Raw genomic sequence first — 19,291 nt, 5'->3', positions numbered from 1 at the left:
ATAGTGCACCGACTTTTTTCCGTTGGAAGGGCCTAAAAATGGGGGGTGCGCAATTATCCGGTGGTAGCGCTTTTTCTTACGGCCTTCCGATAAACTATTCTGCTGGCTGTGTGTGTAATTTTTTTTCACAACACATGTGACTCATGTTGGCCCCGTCACCAAATGTCGGGACGGCACACTTCTCCGTTTGACATTACAGTTGTGAGAACTATGAAGTACAGCCATGCGGTGACATGGAAAGAATACGCCAGAATGGGCTTTATAAATATTTGGTATAAGGTACGTATCTATCTAATCCTTATTTTTCATGTTTAAATAGGCCTATAACACCATGAAAACATGATCAATATTCATGATATTTGCCCATGTTCACAGCATCCTAGTTTGAATTTTTATGTTGGCGTTGTTGCTTCACTTTAGGTATGGTTGCGGCCGTTCATAGACTCGTGTCAAAACACCTGACTACAACACCCTCTTTCGGGAGTTATATTAACTAAACGTCACCTCGATGAGAGACTGTCCTATTTCACCACTGTTATTGCAGGTTCAAAGCTAAAACTAAACAGTTTGTTTCAGTATTAAATAAAAAATGGTAAAGACGAATTATTTCCTCAAAGATATAAAATGAACATTTTCTGTAAAATTCCCGAAATTTTTCTGTATATTACTTTCAATAAACTTTTTTTAGATCATATTTCCTACAAACTATTTAAGCTACAAAGTAATAAGGGGACCAACGCACAACATGAGTCATGTACCGGTACATGTAGTTCCGACTTTTTCTTAGTTGTGTCCTGATTGATGCCTAAACTGACACTTAATTTAGTGACAAATCAAACAGATTTCCCATCGGTGGCTCTAGCCAATGAAAAATATTTCTCCATGTAACCTTGTTCACATGATACTAAGTAATTAATCGCCATTATTTCATTAGTTTATTTTTACTAACATAAATTATCGTTAGTCTATGCAAATATTTGGGATCCGTAAAACAGCACTGGTACCAACATCATGAACGTTGGCCGTTTTAGCTCACCCGGAATCTGCTAGATCAGGGCCGAGATTTACAGTTCTATTGCCAATGTAGCTTACACTAAAACCCTCTTGCGAGAGTTTGTTAAACTAAACGTCACTTCAGTAAAGACACTTATGAACCGAAACATAGTTTGTTGCTGCATTGGCGATAAAAACTTGTACACAGTGATAAAAAACTTGTAAGATGAATTATTCCCTCAGGATAGTAAATTAAAATTTTTTCTGTAAAAATCCGAAATTTTTCATGTACATTTTGTATTCAATAAACTTTTCATGGCTCAAAATTTCCCACAAAACAATGGACCAACGCAAGCAGGAGTCGCATACATGCAGTTCACGAGCTTTAGCCACCAGTGGCTTTTCCTGGCATGCGCGTTATACATCGGTGCGCGCTATCTGTGTACTGAGATAACGAAGTGCATGGGTGCGCATTTATAACCCGATGCGCATTTTAAGCCGGAAAATATGGTAGTTCCTTTTTTATCCCTAGATTTTGTAGTTTTTACTTTTTGCTAGTTTTCCTACATTTGTTTAATATTTCTTCTGCTAATTCTCTGTGAATTTAAGTTTTACTTTAAGAGGTCTATTCTTCTCTTCAGTATATTTGCCCATTCTATAGATATCTTGTATTGCCTTACCGTGACCTTGGCCCTCCTCCTGTATTTCTTTTAGTGTATCTGTAACTATATTCTTCTCCTCTTTTTCCCTTTTGGGATACCATCAGATTACAATACATTTTTTTTTGTCTATTGTGTCTCTTACCCAATTTCTTTTCTTTTATTACTTCTATTACTGCGTCCTTTAAACTTTTGTTCATTTGTTCCTTGACTTTTTCTTTAAATACTATTTTTTTGTTTTCTTTGGCTTCTTTCATTTGTTTTTTGATTTCCATCATGTTTGATTTTTTTAAATTTTCACCATCTCTGCCTGCTTCTATTAATATTTTTTTATTAACTTCCCTCAACAAAGTTTCATTTTTAATTGTCTTCATTTTTCATCTTTTCATGATCATTTTTTACTTTAGCCAGTTCCTTTATCATTTCTTCCAATTCCCTAACTAATAGTGCATTTTCCTTCCTCAATTCACTCACTTCTTTGTCTAATTGGTTATGTTCTCTTTTCCATTCAACAATATCCCTTTTCATTTAAAATATTTCTTAGCTCATCATTATGTTTTATAGGTTGAAACCTCTTTCTGCTCTGACTCCATGGAATGATTCGTCTTCATATCTGGGGTTATCTATGTTACATATTTTCTTCCTAACTACTCCCAAAGGTGTTTCATACTTACTCATGTCCAATCTTCTCTTGGTTGTCTCTGCGTAAGTTGGTTTATCAACCATATCCCTTCCTTTTTTCTATTCTTGTTACACTTAAATCACTTTTCTACATTACGGTACCACTCGTCATAGCCCCCCTCCGATCTGTTTACAACTAGGTAAATCTGCAATTTTCAGTTGATAAATAGCTGGATTTAGCACTACTTTGCAGAGCATTTGACTGTCTGTGTGTGTATTTACCTAGTTTTATTTTGCAGGAGAAGAGCTATGCTTGCAGGGACCCTCAGTTGTATCTTTCCGCATCCAGTTCTTTCTTAAAGTTGTGTATAGTTTTAGTACTCACTGTTTTCTCTTTCAATTTATTCCATGCTCTTCTATAAATGTCCTTCTTAAGTTTCTTCTTGAGTCCCCTTGTATTTCCATTATCCCATTTAAGTAGATCATCCCTGTCAAGGATTTCCATCCCCTTTCATAATTCTATATATGGATATCAAATCGTCTCTTTCTTTTCTTTGCTCCAGAGTTAATATTTTTAGTTTTTCTAATCTTTGTTCATATGTCAGCATACTGAGTGTTGGTGCCATCTTTGTTAGTGCTCTTTGAATTCTTCCTTTTTTTTTTTTTTTTTTTTTTTTGTACTGGGTGACCATAGTGGCGCTGCATACTCTAATTTTGGTCTTATCAGTGTAACTAGAATTTTCTTCACCATCTCCTCATCCATGTAGTCAAAGGCCACTTTCACTGATCTTATTAAGTTGTAGGTTTCTCTAACTATTTCATTTACATGTTTGTCTGGTATCATGTCATTTGAAATGATCACTCCTAGGTCTCTTTCTGAATTTACTTTTGTAACTTCTTTTGTTCCAATTTTGTATTTGCCAGATATTCTATTTTTGCTTTTTCCAAATTCCATTATACTACATTTTTTAATGTTGAAATTTTCATTCTTTTTACTCCAGTTCCACACTTTGTCCAGATCTCCCTGAAAAGATTTACAGTCTTCTTCATTACTCATTTTCTTTAATAGTTTTGCATCATCTGCAAAGAAGTTTATGTAGCATTTAATTCCTTCATTCATGTCATTTATATAAATAGCAAACATTATCGGAGCCAATACACCTTGGGGTACTCCACTTATCATGTCTACCCATTTTGAGTTCTTTTCTCTAAGTATCACTCAGTTTTCTTCCTTTCAAGAAGTCTCCCATCCATTCCAATCATTTTCCTTGTAATCCACCTATTAGTTCAATTTTTCTTTATAGTTTTTTGTGTGGTACTTTGTTGAAAGCCTTTTGTAGGTCCAGGAAGGCACAAACTGCCCAGCCATCTCTTTCTTGCATTATGTCTAGTAATCTTTAGTAAAAGCATATTAAGTCTGTAGTACATGATCTTCCACTTCTAAATCCAAATTGGTTGGGGTTTAATATTTTGTTCTTTTCAGTGTTTAGTCCATTTGTTTTTAATAACTTTTTTGCATATTTTGGCAATGGGACCTTTCGCAGCTAGAATTTTCAATTGTCTCGGATTTCACGAGGCAAAGGGGTGACTTAGCTAATTTGGAAACCAATATTTAAAAAAATACGACATAAATTGCTGCATAAGTATATTCAAAATTAAAAACATGACTCTTAAATTTATAATTTTTATTTACTGGTGTGTGATAAGCCTTTGTTTATCTAATTATAAGATAAAACTAAAAATAGGTCATTATTTTTACTGAAGTAAGTATGAGCAGTAAAAATAAGAGGATGTTGCTTTCGGTTTGTGCATTTTATCTGAGAGTGTTGAAAAATAATGGATATCACTGTAACGTCCTGTATATGAAGATAATCAGAGAGATAAAAGATAACAACAGTGGTGGTGGACGTATGAGGTGACTGACGTTTGTGTAAACAGTAGCCTCTTAGATCTGCTAGGAGCTATTTTCAAACAAATATGACTAATTTTACGTGTGCCATGGCAGACTGCATGTCAGATTCAAGAAAAAGAGAAAGACAAACCGTAATCGTACCGGGAAAATTAAGTCTTCGATGCAAAATTATATTTTCTATACACTACATGGATTTGCCTATTGCTTGGTGCATTCAAATGAAATTTATATCAGTATACGTCCATTGAAGTCAGTAGAAAATAACAAATTGCTTGGCTTGATACAATTATAGGCTGTTTTACGAATATCATCTATAATTATAAATAGAGGCTCAAACAATGTTATATGCCGTTTGCAATCATGAAATTAATTGACCTAAATTTCAGACACAATAATGTACAATGATACACTTCTGTAAGCTCATAAAACTTGCCCAAAAAAGTATTTATTTTCCGGCAAGAATTACAAAATCTGGCGGTGTCTGGTATCAAATCGCTCACTGCAAAAGGTCCCATTGTGCTTGTCAGGGATACTGGTCTATAATTTGTTGGATTTTCTTTGTCTCCTCCCTTATATATTGGTACAATATTAGAATTCTTCCAGTCTTGTGGTACTTTTCCTTCTTTGAGTGAGAAGTCAATTATCTTGTGTATTTTGTCCATGAGTTCATCTATACATTCTTTTAGTATCCAGTTCGCTATTCTGTCTGGGCCATGTGACTTTCTGACATCTTGTTTCTTTATTTGGTCCCTTATTTCTTTCTGTGTCACCATTATTTCTTCCATTTTAGGTTGGTTGGTTTGTTGGTTTATGAGTTTTAGGCTCAAAAGCCAAGCACTGGAGCATCAAGGGCTATTCAGTGCTATGAAAGCTAAAAGGTGGATAAAAGCTAAAAGTTTAGAGATTTCATAAAAAAAAAAAATAATAATAATAATAATAATAATAATAATTATAAAATTGAAAAATACAGTGAGTTATCATAGGTGATAAAACTTGATAAGCTTTAAAAATCTGACCACACAGGCTACTTCAGTTATCATCAAGCAAGTCCATCATGGACTTGCCTGTGATTGAACATGCTCGTCGCTCATGTTGAAAACATATGCACTCCATTAAAAAGTGCTGTATAGTAATGTGAGCCTGACATGTAAGACAGAATGGTACCTGCCGCTCGTTGTCACCTGTCATTAAAAAAATGTGCGTCAGATGTGTATGTCCGATTCGCATTCTGGTCAAGATGATGCTGTTCCTTCTATTTGGGCAACTGGATGATTCCCATTTTTTTTATAAAGGGACGGATCTTTTTTAGCTTCAAGTTATCAGTTAAGTTGCTCCATCTATGCTGCCACTTATTTTGTATATGAGTGTGTATAATCTACTTAAGGTCACCATGGGGTATATGGATGGCAGTAGTCGGCTGTAGATCAGCTACTGCCGACTTCGAAGCTTTATCTGCCGTTTCATTCCCCATGACACCGGTGTGACCAGGTACCCAACAAAAGTTCACCTTGGTACGTTTTCATGAGTGCAGGAGGCCCAGCCCAATCTTGCACTTCTTGCACCAGTGGGTGAGTGGGCAAAAGTTGCCGAAGAGAAGCTAAAACACTGTTGGAGTCTGTATAGATAATGAAACTTTGCTTGTTTGAGCAACTGTAGTAGATCTTTTTCACTGCCAGGAGTATTGCATAGGCTTCTGCAGTGAAATTTGAGCAGAGGGTAATTTATGTTTAATAATTTTTCCGTTAAAAACTGCAGCAGAGCCTACACCTTGCTTAGATTTAGAGCCATCGGTATAGACAGAGATAGAAGTGTTGTGTTTAGAGGAGTGTTCTAAGAATTGCGCCTTGACAGCCTGAGGGTCGTGGTGTTGTTTACCACCGGTACAAATGCAAATCTCCACAGGGGGTTTACACCAAGGAGGATACTTTGTTGGGCCTAATTTGGCTACAGTAGAGTCATAGAGACCAATCTCTCTAGATTCCTTCTCCAATCGAACCTCCAGTGGCTTAGGGATACAGGGCCTATTTGGAGAGATATCATAAGGGTTCATAACAAATTTAAAGTTGGAGTTATCCTTTGATGTCAAACATTTGGCCAAATATCGTAGTCCCAGCTCCTCTCTGCATAAGGAAAGAGGTGGTACACCTGAGTCCACATATAGGCTGTCCACAGGGGAGGTACGATAGGCACCCGTGCAGATTCTCAAACCCAAATTGTGCACATCTAATTTTTCAAGGGTGGTTCTAGCAGCGGAGCCATATATCTGGCAAGCATAATCTATTTTGCTGAGGCAGAGAGTTTTATAGAGCCTCAATAAAATAGTATGATCAGCTCCCCAATCATAATGTGAGACAACTTTCAGAATGTTGGTGGACTGTCGTACTCTAATGCATAAGTCATTAACATGGGTAACGAATGTGAGGCCCTTGTCAAAAATCACACCAAGGAACTTCACCTCACTCTCATATAGGAGGATGACTCCCTTCAAAAACAGAGTTGGTATCTCTTCTCGCTTCCTACACCTTGTAAATCTGATGGCCTTAGTTTTTTGAGGTGAGAACTTGAAACCTCTCCTGTCAGCCCATTTAGTGACTGCATTTATCGTAGCTTGTATTTTTCTACCAGCTTCAAGGGCCGTTGGGGCACTACAGCAAATAGCATGGTCATCAACAAGTAAGGTACCCTGAACTGTCGGTGGTAACACTTAACACGCTACCCTAGGGGACACCCTCCTCCTGCAGATAAGATGATGAAAATACAGATCCAACTCGGACCTTTGGTCGTCGGTTTGATAAGAAGTTCTGTACAAATGCAAACATGTGGCCTCCAATGCCCCATGATGCTAGCTGTTTCAAGATGCCACCCCGCCAGGTTGTGTCATAGGCCTTCTCTAAATCAAAGAACACACCAATGGTTTGATGTCTTCTAGCAAAGGCATTTTGGATTTCTCTTGAGAGTATTAGCAAAGGGTCAAGTGTGCTGTGATTCTTCCGGAATCCAAACTGCCTGTTTGACAGTAACTCTCTGGATTCTAGATACCAGACAAGTCTGTTATTAACCATTCTCTCAAAGAGTTTACAAAGACAGCTAGTGAGGGCAATTGGTCTATAGCTTCCTGGAAGTTCTGGGTTTTTCCCTGGCTTATGACGGGATTAGTACCGACAGATCCCAGGTATCAGGTGAAGAGTGTGTGGTCCAAAAATCGTTATATACTGTAAGCAGGAACAGCTGTGAACACTGGGGAAGGTTGACAATCATCTCATATCTAATGTCATCATCGCCAGGGGAAGTGAGGGCTGAGCTTGATAAAGCATGTTTCATTTCATCGAAGGTGAAAGGTAGATTAAAGGACTCTGTATTGTTTGAAGGCAGAGGGAGAACTGTTGCCGAGTCACGATGTATTTGAAATTCAGGAGCATAATTAGCTGCACTTGAAACACTAGCAAAGTGGGCACCCAAGATTTCAGCAACCCTCTTCGGGTCACAAACTTGAGTACCGTTAGATTCTAAAACGGGCAAGGCAGTCGGTACAAATTTACCTTGTAATTTACGGATTTTATTCCAAATCTGACTCGTAGGGGTAGCGATGGTTAATTCCGAAACATATTTCTTCCAGGATTCACACTTGACTTCTTTAAATATTTTCTTCTGTCTCGCACGGGCTCTAGAATAAGCAAGTCAGTTTGCCTCACATGGTGACCTGAGCAATCTACGAAGGCATGTCCTGGTAATTTTCCTAGCAACCTCACACTGTTTATTCCACCAAGGGACTACAGGGCACCTGGGTAGGCCAGCATTTTTGGGGATGGTTTGTTGCGCAGAATCTGTGATGGTCTGTGAAAAGTGGGCATAAGCAGCAACAGGGGATAGAAAATTGGTGTGCAATTCATTGATGGCTGATGATTTAGCGAACTCTTTCCAATCAGCCTCCTTGATCTTCCATTTTGGCAGGCAGGGTGATGGGATACTTTTAACATATTGAAGTAGTATTGGCCAGAGGTCAATGCCATGCAGATCTCTATCAACAGCCCAATTGTACTCTAACCGGAGGGATGCTGTGCTTATAGTTAAGTCGATGGCTGAGGTGGTGTTATGAAAAATATCATATCGAGTGGGAGAGCCATCGTTCAGCAGCACTAAATCATTTTTGGCATCAAGTAGTTGCTCAATGATGTAACCCCATCTATCACAGTGTATGTCACCTCATAAGGTGTGCTTGGCATTGAAGTCACCCATTAAAATAAATGGTGGAGGGAGCTGGTTCACTAAGTCTTGGATATCTGAGACATCCAGCTGTCTATTTCACCTATGGCCATCGAAAAGGTGGTCTTCAAGTTTAGGGTCTAAATAAAGGGAGCACAAAGTGATCTTTCTCTCAAAGTGAACCTGTACAGCACAGGCTTGAAGGTCTGTACTGAGTTGGATTGTAGAAAATCTGATAGACTTGTGAATTATGAAAGCAGTGCCACCCTGTGCCCTCTCATCAATAATAGGGGGTGATCTATGAAAATTATAATTGAGTCCAGGATTATAACTTGTATCTCCTAGTTTTGTTTCTTGAAGGCACAAAATCATGGTGTTGTAGTCTCTAAACAGTGTTCGGATGTGTTCAGAGCTAATGTTGAGACCTCGGCAGTTCCACTGTAAGATGGACATTTTTATTTAGGGAGCTTTCCACTTCCGACTTTAAGAGACTTTTTCTTTTCTGCCTGATCAGTGTTTTGTCTAGAGATGGTAGACCTGCCAGCAATTCCAGCTGGAGGCTTTCCACCTCTAGATCTCTCATTCTTTGAATTGCCCTGAGAGGAGTTTATACGGCTAGGATTGTGGCCCTCAATCTTGATCTTCTTTGATGCGTTTGCTGTCGATGTATTAGTTTTTTGAGGACCAGTAGCATCTGATGAAAGCACCTTATATTTGTTTGAGGCAGGGATGCTCAAGGTAGGAGAGGGAGGGGTAGGGGATGTTCCTTCCCTTTTCTTACCACGTGTTGGGGATCTCTCCGCCGTAACACCCTTTGCTGGCCGCGCATCATCTCGCGAATGCACATTCGCTGGTGAGGGAGTGTCCTCTGAGCCCTCAATAATGGGCAGAGATGATGCCTGAGTTAACTCCTGGGAAGGAGGGGTGGGGGAGCTGGGAGGTGCTACCTCAGCAACGGTCGAAGTCTGCTTCAGGTGGGTATCTGTTACCTCAGGGGTTTTATTGTGTGAAGCGGAAGGCTGAGGCACCTTAGAGACAGTAGCTCTTCTCTTTGTGACCTGGGCATATGTTCTAGTTTGGCCTAGAAGCTTCTTTGCATACTGGATATCGATATGCTCTGCTTTGGATTTTTGAAGTGCTGCTTCTTCATCCTTATAGGAATGACAAGTCCTGTCACGGGTCTGGTGACCCTGGCTGCAATTCACACACTTGGGTGGTGTTGTGCATTCACCATGAATGGGGTAGGAGCATATAGCACACAGCTGCTCTCCACTGCAAGCAGTCGACGTATGGCCAAATTTAAAGCATTTGAAACATTGTAATGGCTTTCGCTTAAAAGGGCGCACAGCAATCTTTTCATTTTCAATTATGATATGCGTAGGCAGGTCAGGGCTAGTAAAGGTTAGTACAATCATTTTGGTGCCCCGTAGTTTCCGGATATGGAAGATGTCATCAGGGCACATGTCCAGAATCTCTTCCTCTTCAAAATCATATAGGTCTTTGTCATATATGACACCTCTACCGTAGCTGAAGTCTATGTGTGGCTTAATTTCCTTCAGCATCTCACCACTTTCAGCTTTCAAGTGACTCAGCAAATAAGACTGAGTTTTGGACTTTGCATGTACTAGAACTTTGTTCTTGCCAAATCTGGTGATATCACCACTACAAATTCCACCAACTTTCCTCTTCAAATATTTACAGACCTTAAAGTAATTATAGTTTTCTTCCCGGGCAGTGGCCACCAACCACATTGGAGGACTTGGTAGTCTCTCCTTGTGGGAAGTATTTAAGCCATTTTCCTTCCCAGAAGGAGCATACAAAGAAGGTACATAAACATCTAGGGCATTAGGGGCACTGGCACATAAAGCCCCAGTGATGCCTGCTCCACAAACCTTCAAATTAGGAATATTGCTACTAGCTTTCAGAGCAGCATTGTGGCTAGTATATGACATCCAGGCTTCCCAAGAATTTCCAGGTTCATCATAACACATATGGATTTCTGTCATTTACCATAGCAACCAAAGCACTTCATAAGAATCTCATAGTTACAGGACTTAGGAAGCTGGAGGATATGGACCACAGTCAGGTTTTTCACATTCTTGATTTCCAAAGCTCTGGAGGAGGGAGAACCCAACTCAGCAGTAACTTTTACCACATTATCTTTACTAGTGGAATTATAATGCTGTCCTTCATTAGGAGTTATAGTCTCCTTTGAAGGACACAAAGAGTGAGAATTATCCAAATCGGGATTTGAAACGGCGGAAGGGTCAGCATCGGTTCCCTCCTGGTCAATGGGTTTTGGAGGAGGAGGGGCCTCCAAAACCTGGGTGGATGATTCATCCATAATTGGATGGAATCAAAGTTTTATGGTATAGCCTACTACTTAAAGAGCACTTTCGGTAAGTTGTAGGGCCATACCATAAGCAACATGAGGTTTAAAGTGCGTGGAAAGAGATACTGCAGGTGCCTGGCGCCCCAGTCACTTAAGGAAAGTCCCTGCAGAGCCAGAAAAGGGTCCAGAAATGGCTATTTACAAGTAAAGGGCCTCAGCATCGAGTTTTTTGGCTTTGACAACCCGTTTGTCCTTGGTAGTTTTGTCCCATATAGTATGAGGCCAGCGTAGCCACCCTTTTACTTGTACTGGAAGGGAGAACGGTATCAAGCTCAGGAGTCCTCCTTCTCATGAGCATCCACTGACCACCGAACCTTGCGAGCCCTCGCCGGTGGAACCTGTCGCCAGGTGGGGCCCCACCAACTCAGATACCAACACACAGGTCAGAGAGAAATCGGGAACTTAGAACTACCTTAAGAAGGAGCAAGAGAAAGTTGAGGGGGCTTCTCAGGGAAGGCAATCTGGAGCTTTCCAGAGAGCCTATCCCGTGATAATAGCCTGTTCAGAAAGAGAAGAAAGAGTGCAGTAACTAAGAAGGGTAGGGATAAACGAGCCATCAAAAGAAAGAGGGGTGGGGGTCGTTTACCAGTTACTTACACTCCAGTCTGTGAGTCTTGGTCTGACAGCTCCAGTATGGTCTGTGCAGCATGATTGAATCTGCCAGGGAGGAAAACTCTCCCCCCTGCCATAGCCCATACCTTCATCACTATGCACAAGCCCCTCCAGGACTGCCACCTGCTCACAGGGCAGAGGGGTCTTCCATTTTTGGGGATCCTTCCTGGTGACTATCATCCCACAATTATGAGCTTTCAATTGTAAAAACAGACTTAAAGTGTCTGGTCATTACTTCGGCCATTTCTACATCTTCTGTGTATTCTTGACTTCCTTCACGCATTTTTATTATTTCGTGTTTGTCTTTTAGTTTGTCATTTACATATCTGTAGAACAGTTTAGGTCAGGGATCGGCAACCCAAAATGTTGAAAGAGCCATATTGGACAAAAAAAACAAAAAATAAATATGTCTGGAGCCGCAAAAAATTAAAAGCCTTATATAAGCCTTATAATGAAGGCAACACATGCTGTATCTATATTAACTATATTAGCCTACTATCAAAATGACTAAGTTGGCTACAAATACATAATGAGCCTTCATGATTAAATGTTTATTTAAACAATCAAAACATGGATAATATGAGAAAAAAAAAAAGCTAAATGAAATGTGTTGTTCACTACATGTCGCAGGCTATGACGCAAATCTTCGTTGACAGAAATGTTGAAATTTAATATTTATTCTACACATTTCTACAGCATTGGAAAACGTTAAGAATGTTTGTGTCATGTTTGTCCTACAGAAACCATATTAAAACAAAAAATATATTTCCCTCCCCCATCTTTTTCCATTTTCAAACATTTTTGAAAAAGCTCCAGGGAGCCACTAGGGCAGCGCTAAAGAGCTGCATGCGGCTCTAGAGCAGCGGGTTGCTGACCCCCGGTTTAGGTTGTTCTTTGCATTTAGCTATTACATCTTTTTCATAGTTTTTTTTTTTCCTCTCTTCTTATGTCTACGTATTCATTTTTCAGTTTAATGTATATTTGCCATTTAGTCTCTTTTTTTGTCCCTTTTCCATCTTTTCCAAGCTTTGTCTCTTTTGTCTTTAGCATCGCTACCCTGCACTTTATGTACTTTATGTACCTGCACTTTATGTACTCCCTTTTCTGTTTCTGCTTAGGCACATATTTGTCTGTTCCCTTCTTATAAATTTTTTGAAAATGCTCCATTTCTCTTCCATCTTTTTTTTTTTTTTTTATCATTTGCAAATTTTTCCCAACAGGCATTTTGGAAAAAATTCTTAAGTTTTACAAAATCAGTTTTGTTATACATCAGTCTTCCTTCTCTATATTTCGCTTTCCTTCTTTCCGCATTTTGTTCCTTAAGTTAATCTCTATTAGTATGTGGTCACTCTTCCCAACTGGTGTTTTATAATTCATTTCCTCTACTTTTTCTGGTTCAGAGGTGAATAACAAATCTAGTCTCGATGGTTCTTCGTTTTGTCTAAATCTAGTATTTTCATTAACCCATTGCGTTGATGTGTAATTTATGGTCATATCCAGTAGGACATTTCCCCAGAGTTCATCTCCACCTCCCATTCTCAATTCTTCCCTATTTATTTCCTTTGCGTTAAAGTCACCCATAATTACTATATCTTCTCCGTATTTCAGAGTCTCGATTAATTCATTCTTTGTATCTTCTAGTAATTTTGAGTATTCACTGTCAGTCCAGGTCTTAGTTTTTGGTGGCACATAAACAACTATAAACCTTCTACTTTTCATATGGCTGTTTTCAACCTTAACTGTGATTAATTCCACATTATCTTTTCCTTCTGTTGTCTTTATTACATTTAGGTTCTTTCTAGTCAATATCATGACTACTCCCCCTGTTTGTCTGTCCTTTCAGTTTTGTCTCTGCAATTCCCATTATGTCAGGTTTCTCTATTGATAGGTAGTCATTCAATTCATTTAATCCTGATATCATACCGTCCATATTTGTATATGCCACTTTTAATTTTTTCTTCTCTTCTCTTTTTTGGTTTAAGTTTCCATTTTTCTGATGTACCATTTTCTCAGTCTCAGATCCACTCTCCTAAAAAACTTGTTTTTTCCTGTCTCCATTCTTTTCTCGTTTTTTTCTTTAGCCTCACTTCTCAGTTCCCTATCTTTCTCTAATTCCTCGGGATTCATTTCCTTTTTTATCCATACATTTTTGTATTTTTCACTGTTTGCTAGTTTTCCTAGTTTGCTATCATTCGTGTTCTTAGTTTGATTTTCATTGGTCTGTGATTCTTATCTTTTGAGTATGTACCCATTCTGTGTATGTCGTCGATTTCTGTATCTAGACTTTGACCTTCTTATTGGACCGCTTTTAGAATCTCCTTCATAATTTCTCTTCCTTTACCCTTTGGTATTTGTGTACATTGTGTTTTTCATTTATACCATAAACCACAATACATTTCTTTTTGTCTACTGTGTCTCTCACCAAATTTTCCTTCTCTTTGTTTACCTTGATGACTGTTTCCTTTGCATTCTCTTTTACCTGCTACTGTACTATTTCTGTGAATGATAGTTTTTGACTTTCGCATTCCTTTTTCCACTGGTTCTTCATTTTGTTTAGGTCAGTCTCTTTGATTGATTCTTCCATTTTTTCCGTTACTACTTTAAATTGTTCTTTTACCTCTTTTTTCAGATCATCATTTGCAGTCTAAACCTCATTTTGCTTTCTTTCGTTTCTTCTTTTTATTGCACTTAGTTCACATTTTAGTTCATTTAATTCCCTTAGTATTACCTCATTCGTTGTTCGTTGGTTGGTTACTTCTAGTTGCAGAGCTTCATAGTCTAATCTTAAATTGATCACTTCATCTGCTAAGTTGTTAATTTCTCTGTTTCATATTGCTCTGCTAATTCTGAAATCTCTCTCAGTGTCCAAGGTTTTCTCCAATGTTTCCCCTTGCCTCCTAAATCCCGAGAAATATTCATCACTTACATACCTGCTGGTCGCTTTGGGGGTGTTGTACAGGCATGTTTTTTTTTTTCTTCGTATTACCCCCAACGGGAACTCAATCCTGGATTCGTTTAGTCCTCTTTTCATTGGCTCATTGATTCTTCCTTCTTTGTTATTTTCTAGTTTTGTATTAACTATTCACTCATTTAAGAACCGGATCGGATACAAACCCCAGCGGTCCCACGAATACATATTGATACTCTTTGCAATACCAACAAGGTATTTATCCTGGTGATCCGTTAAAGCGCTAACCGTAGCGAAACTCAGAGTGAACCCAGAGCAGCTGTTTACACTTCGGTTCTCCTCGACTTTACCTAGTTGTATTATACAGGAAGGGAGCTATACTTGTGGTGACCCGTCTTTGTATCTTTCAGAATCAAGTTTTTTCTTAAAATCTTGAGTAGTATTTGCACACACTGTTTCTTTATCTAAGTTATTCCATATACCCAGCACTCTGTGTGGGAAGCTATTCTTTTTCCGATCTCTTCTGTAGTTGTCCTTTTTGAGTTTTTCATGAGCTCTTGTTTTTCCATTGTCATTCTTTAGTAAATATTTTTTTGTCAAGGATTTCCATTCCTTTCATGATTCAAAATATAGTCAGCAGATCACCTCTTTCTCTTTCAAACATATATATATATATATATATAATTATATATATATATACATGTATATAGTATATATATATACATATATATATATATATATATATATATATATATATATGTGTGTGTGTGTAAACAGAGCCGTTGGTGGGACTGGGAGGAGTTTTCCAACCAGTTTCCTAAGGTTTGGGTCTTTTAATATGCGTAGATGTGGTAAAGATGAGAGTAAAAGGAAAGAGATAGTCAGTATGTTTGTGAGGAGATAGATGTGTTGGCAATGAGTGAAATTAAGTTGAAAGGGAGGGGCGAGTATTAGAGAGGGAAGTTGGGAGGATCTCAGGAGTAAAGAGCGGATGCGGGAGAGAAGGGGTGGCTATACTATTGAGTAAAGAAATAGGTAAGCATGTGGTGGAGTGGAGGGAGGTTTTTTCAAGATAAATGTGGATGAAGGTGAAACTGGGAAGGGAGACGTGGGTTTTGCAAGACCAAATGGGCCTCGTAGTGAGAAGAGTGTAGAGGAAAGCAAGTTTTTTCAATAGATTTAAATGAGTGCATAGAGGGATTATGGAAAATTGTCAATGTAATAGTATTGGCAGACCTTAATGCAAGTGTAGCAAATGAACCAATAGATGGAGTGCTTGGAAAATGTAGAATTCCAGGAAAAAATCATAGTGGAAAGTTGATGGTGATGTATCTAGAGAGTTGATTATAGCAAATACAATGTTTAGGAAAAAAGTCAAGCATAAGTACACATGGGAGAGGGTGGTGGATGGAAAGGTGATAGAGCATTAATGGATTATGCAGTAGTAACCAGGAGAATAGTACATACATACATATACCAAGGCTTTTTCCCCTTTATAAGGGAGGTAGCCAAAAAGAAAAAGGCATAAAATCACTCCCACCCATTCCATCCCTATATACACTCCACTCCCCACCACCCTCCCTCTTATCTTAGCACCTCCTGGATGACGGGTCATCCCTGCACCCTGTCCACTGCCCTGGGTCAGAGGCAGGGTCACAAGACACAGCACATCCACAGCAAGGCCACTTCATTAAATCAGCGACCCCCCCCCTCTCCGTCCCCCCATGCATAAAGGAGAAGACAGGGAGAAATCCCTTCAAGCTGCATCAAATTTTGCTCACATATACTACCTCACCCCCCATCCCCCTACCCATTCCACCTCATGCATCACAACATCATCCATATACAACCTTTCTCCATTCATCCCTGTCTTCTGTCCTCTCCTGTCCTTCCTCAACAGACATTTCCCTCTTCCCCAAGGCCCCCTTCACCCCATCCATCCATCTCATCCTAGGACGTCCCCTCATGTTCACTCTCTACACATCAGCCCTCCATACCTCTTTTACTAGACTTTCTTCATTCATTCTTTCCATGTGTCCAAACCATCCTAATACTCTTTCATCAACCTATCTCCCAACTCCTTTTCTACCACTGTTCTTCTCCTTATTTTTCACTCTATCCTGCCTAGTAACCCCTATCATACTTCTCAGACACCTCATCTCAAACACATTCAATCCCCTTCTCTCTTCCTCTCTTATGTTCCATGTTTCTGCCCTGTACAGTGCTGTTAGCACAATCACTCCTTCATACAGTCTCCTCTTAGCATCCATTCCCAAATGTCTATTCCTCATTACACTTTTTAATCCACCAAGGCATTTACTCTCTTCTCTCAATCTACATTCTACCTCCACCTCCACTCCACCTTTTCCTGCCACATTTGCACCCAAGTATCTAAAACTATCCAATTCTTTCAGTTGCTCTCCCTTAATGCTCACTTCCAGTCTGCTGCCACTTCCACCCCTTGTACATCTCATCACCTTAATTTTACCCAAATTTATCTTCAACTTTCTTCTTTCACACACTCTTCTGAACTCTGCCACCAACTTCCTCAATCCCTCCTCCGATCCTACCACAAGCGCAGTGTCGTCTGCAAACAACAGCTGGCTCACCTCCCACTTTTCTCCATTTTCTTTAACCATCTCTAATCCCTGACCCACCACACTTGCATTTACCTCTCACACCACCCCATCCATGTATAAGTTGAACAGTCAGGGAGACATAACGCATCCTTGACGAAGTCCCACCTTTACCTCAAACCACTCACTCTCTCCATTTGTAATACTGACACATGCTCTACTACTCTCGTAAAAACTCTTGACAGCTCTTAGAAGCTTTCCTCCTATCCTGTATATCTGCAAAACCTCCCACAGTGCCTTCCTGTCTACCCTGTCATAAGCCTTTTCCAAATCCATAAAAGCCAAAAAAACATCCTTCCCCTTTCCTATAGCTTTCTCACATATCTGTCTTACAACAAAAATCGGACCTACACAATCTCTACCCGTCCTAAATCCACTGTTCCTCGCCAATTACTCCGTTCTTCTCCTAATCCTCTCAATCAAGACCCTCCCATAAGCCTTCCCAACTACACTTAACAAGCTAATCCCTCTGAAACTACTACATTCACGCTTGTCCCCTTTTCCCATGTAAAGTGGAACTATACAGGCACTCCTCCAGTCCTCCGGCACTCTACCCTCTCTCCAGCAAACATTAAATAACCTCACCAGCCAGTCCACCATCACTGTACCTCCTTCTTTTCAGACATTCTGCATAGCATCCATCCAGACCAGGTGCCTTACCTGCGTTCATCATCTTAACAACTGCCTTCACTTCATCCTTCCTTATTTCTCCATTTCCCTCACTCATCACGATCATTTTCTTAGCACTTCCCACTGCAACTATCTTTCCCTCCCTATCCTCCTTCACATTTAGCAACTCCCTAAAATATTTTGGCCATCTTCCCCTTACAGCCTTCTCTTCCATTATCATCTCTCCATCTGCACCTTTTACCTTTTCTTCTCTACTTGATTCGCCTCCTTTTCCTCTCTTAATTTCTTTCCAAAACATCTTTTTATTACTTTCAAAATTTTTGCTCATACTCTTAACCCATTTCACATCTGCTCTCCTCTTTGCCTCCTTTACCTTGTGTTTTACTTCTCTTTTCTTTTCTTTGTATCTCTCATATGACTCCCTCGTCATATTTTGTAACCAAACTGTGAAAGCTCGCTTCTTCTCCTCTACAACCTTCTTTGTTTCCTCATCCCACCATTCACTACCCTTCCTTCTATTTCCTCCTGTCCTTCTTGTTCCACACACCATCTTTGCACACTTTGAGACTCCCTCCTTGAACCATCCCCATTCCTCTTCCACTCCTAGTTCTACTCTATCCTTCACTCCCTCCCACTCCTCTCTCAGCTTCTTGTACTCCTTCTCCTTTTCCTTTAAAGAGTTCACTCTAAGCACTTCCCTACCTTTTGTCCTTTTCCTCTTTCTCCATCTATCCTCCACTCTCAACTTACCTTCCACCAAAAAATGATCTGATATTTCCTCACTCTCTGCCCTTAGTACATGTACATCCTTAACTCTACCTATTATACTCCTACCTACCACTACATAGTCCATCAAAGCCCTATCTACCACCCTTGCATCTATCACTTTTTCCTATGTGTACTTATGCTTGACTTTCTTCTGAAACACTGTATTTGCTATCATCAACTCTCTAGACACATTTCCACCATCAACTCTCCACTATGATTCTTTCCTGGAACTCCACATTTCCCAACTGCTCCGTCAATTGGTTCATTTCCTACCCTAGCATTAAGGTCTCCCAATACAACTACATTGTTGTTTCTCCCTAATCCCTGTATGCACTCATTTAAATCTACCCAATAAGCCTCCCTTTCTTCTACACTCTTCTCACTACCAGGCCCATATGCACTTACAAAAACCCACATCTCCTTTCCCAGTTTCACCTTCATCCACATTATCCTTAAGGAAACCTCCTTCCACTACACTACACATTTACCTATCTCTTCACTTACTAGTATAGCCACCCCTTCTCTCCCTCGCCCTCTCTTCACTCCTGATAACCTCCCAATTACACTCCCAAACTTACACTCGCCCTTCCCTCTCAACTTAGTTTCACTCAAAGCTAACACATCCATCTTCTCACAAACATACGACCTATCTCTTCCCTTTTACTCTCATCTGTACCACATCCACGCACATTAACCACTTCCATACAGTGACGCCTACGTAGACGGCATGAGGAGCAAGTAGGTACTCAATGATGCCAACGTCGGCATCTTGATTATATCTATTGTAGTTGTACCTACGTAATTTCCATTCTCTCTAAACTGGCTTCATCAATTTTCTATGGTTATCAAAATACACGGGTGAAAGAGAACGAATGATTGAGCACTGACTTTATTTTTTATAATGCGATTATTATGACGCAACATCGCACGTCGGGCAGCTAATGGTGCCAGACGTGC

The 19,291-nt window shown here is 39.7% G+C and overlaps 1 protein-coding gene across 1 annotated transcript; it reads right to left on the bottom strand.

Annotated features, from left to right (window-relative positions):
• Positions 1 to 5,851: 5,851 nt before the first annotated feature.
• LOC143035044 (uncharacterized) lies at positions 5,852 to 8,841 on the bottom strand. The gene is made up of 5 exons (XM_076201510.1): positions 8,492 to 8,841; positions 7,899 to 8,368; positions 7,349 to 7,691; positions 7,003 to 7,191; positions 5,852 to 6,830 (listed from the first exon to the last, which is right to left on the bottom strand). Exons 1-5 carry the CDS (start codon positions 8,839 to 8,841, stop codon positions 5,852 to 5,854), a joined length of 2,331 nt encoding a protein of 776 aa, XP_076057625.1.
• Positions 8,842 to 19,291: the final 10,450 nt, after the last annotated feature.

This window comes from Oratosquilla oratoria, chromosome 2 (genome assembly GCF_046742065.1).
Source record: "Oratosquilla oratoria isolate Oo_2021 chromosome 2, ASM4674206v1, whole genome shotgun sequence".
In the NCBI taxonomy this organism is placed as follows: Eukaryota; Metazoa; Arthropoda; class Malacostraca; order Stomatopoda; family Squillidae; genus Oratosquilla; species Oratosquilla oratoria.
Note: the sequence above shows the minus strand (reverse complement) of the source record. Positions and strands in the feature narration are given on the sequence as shown.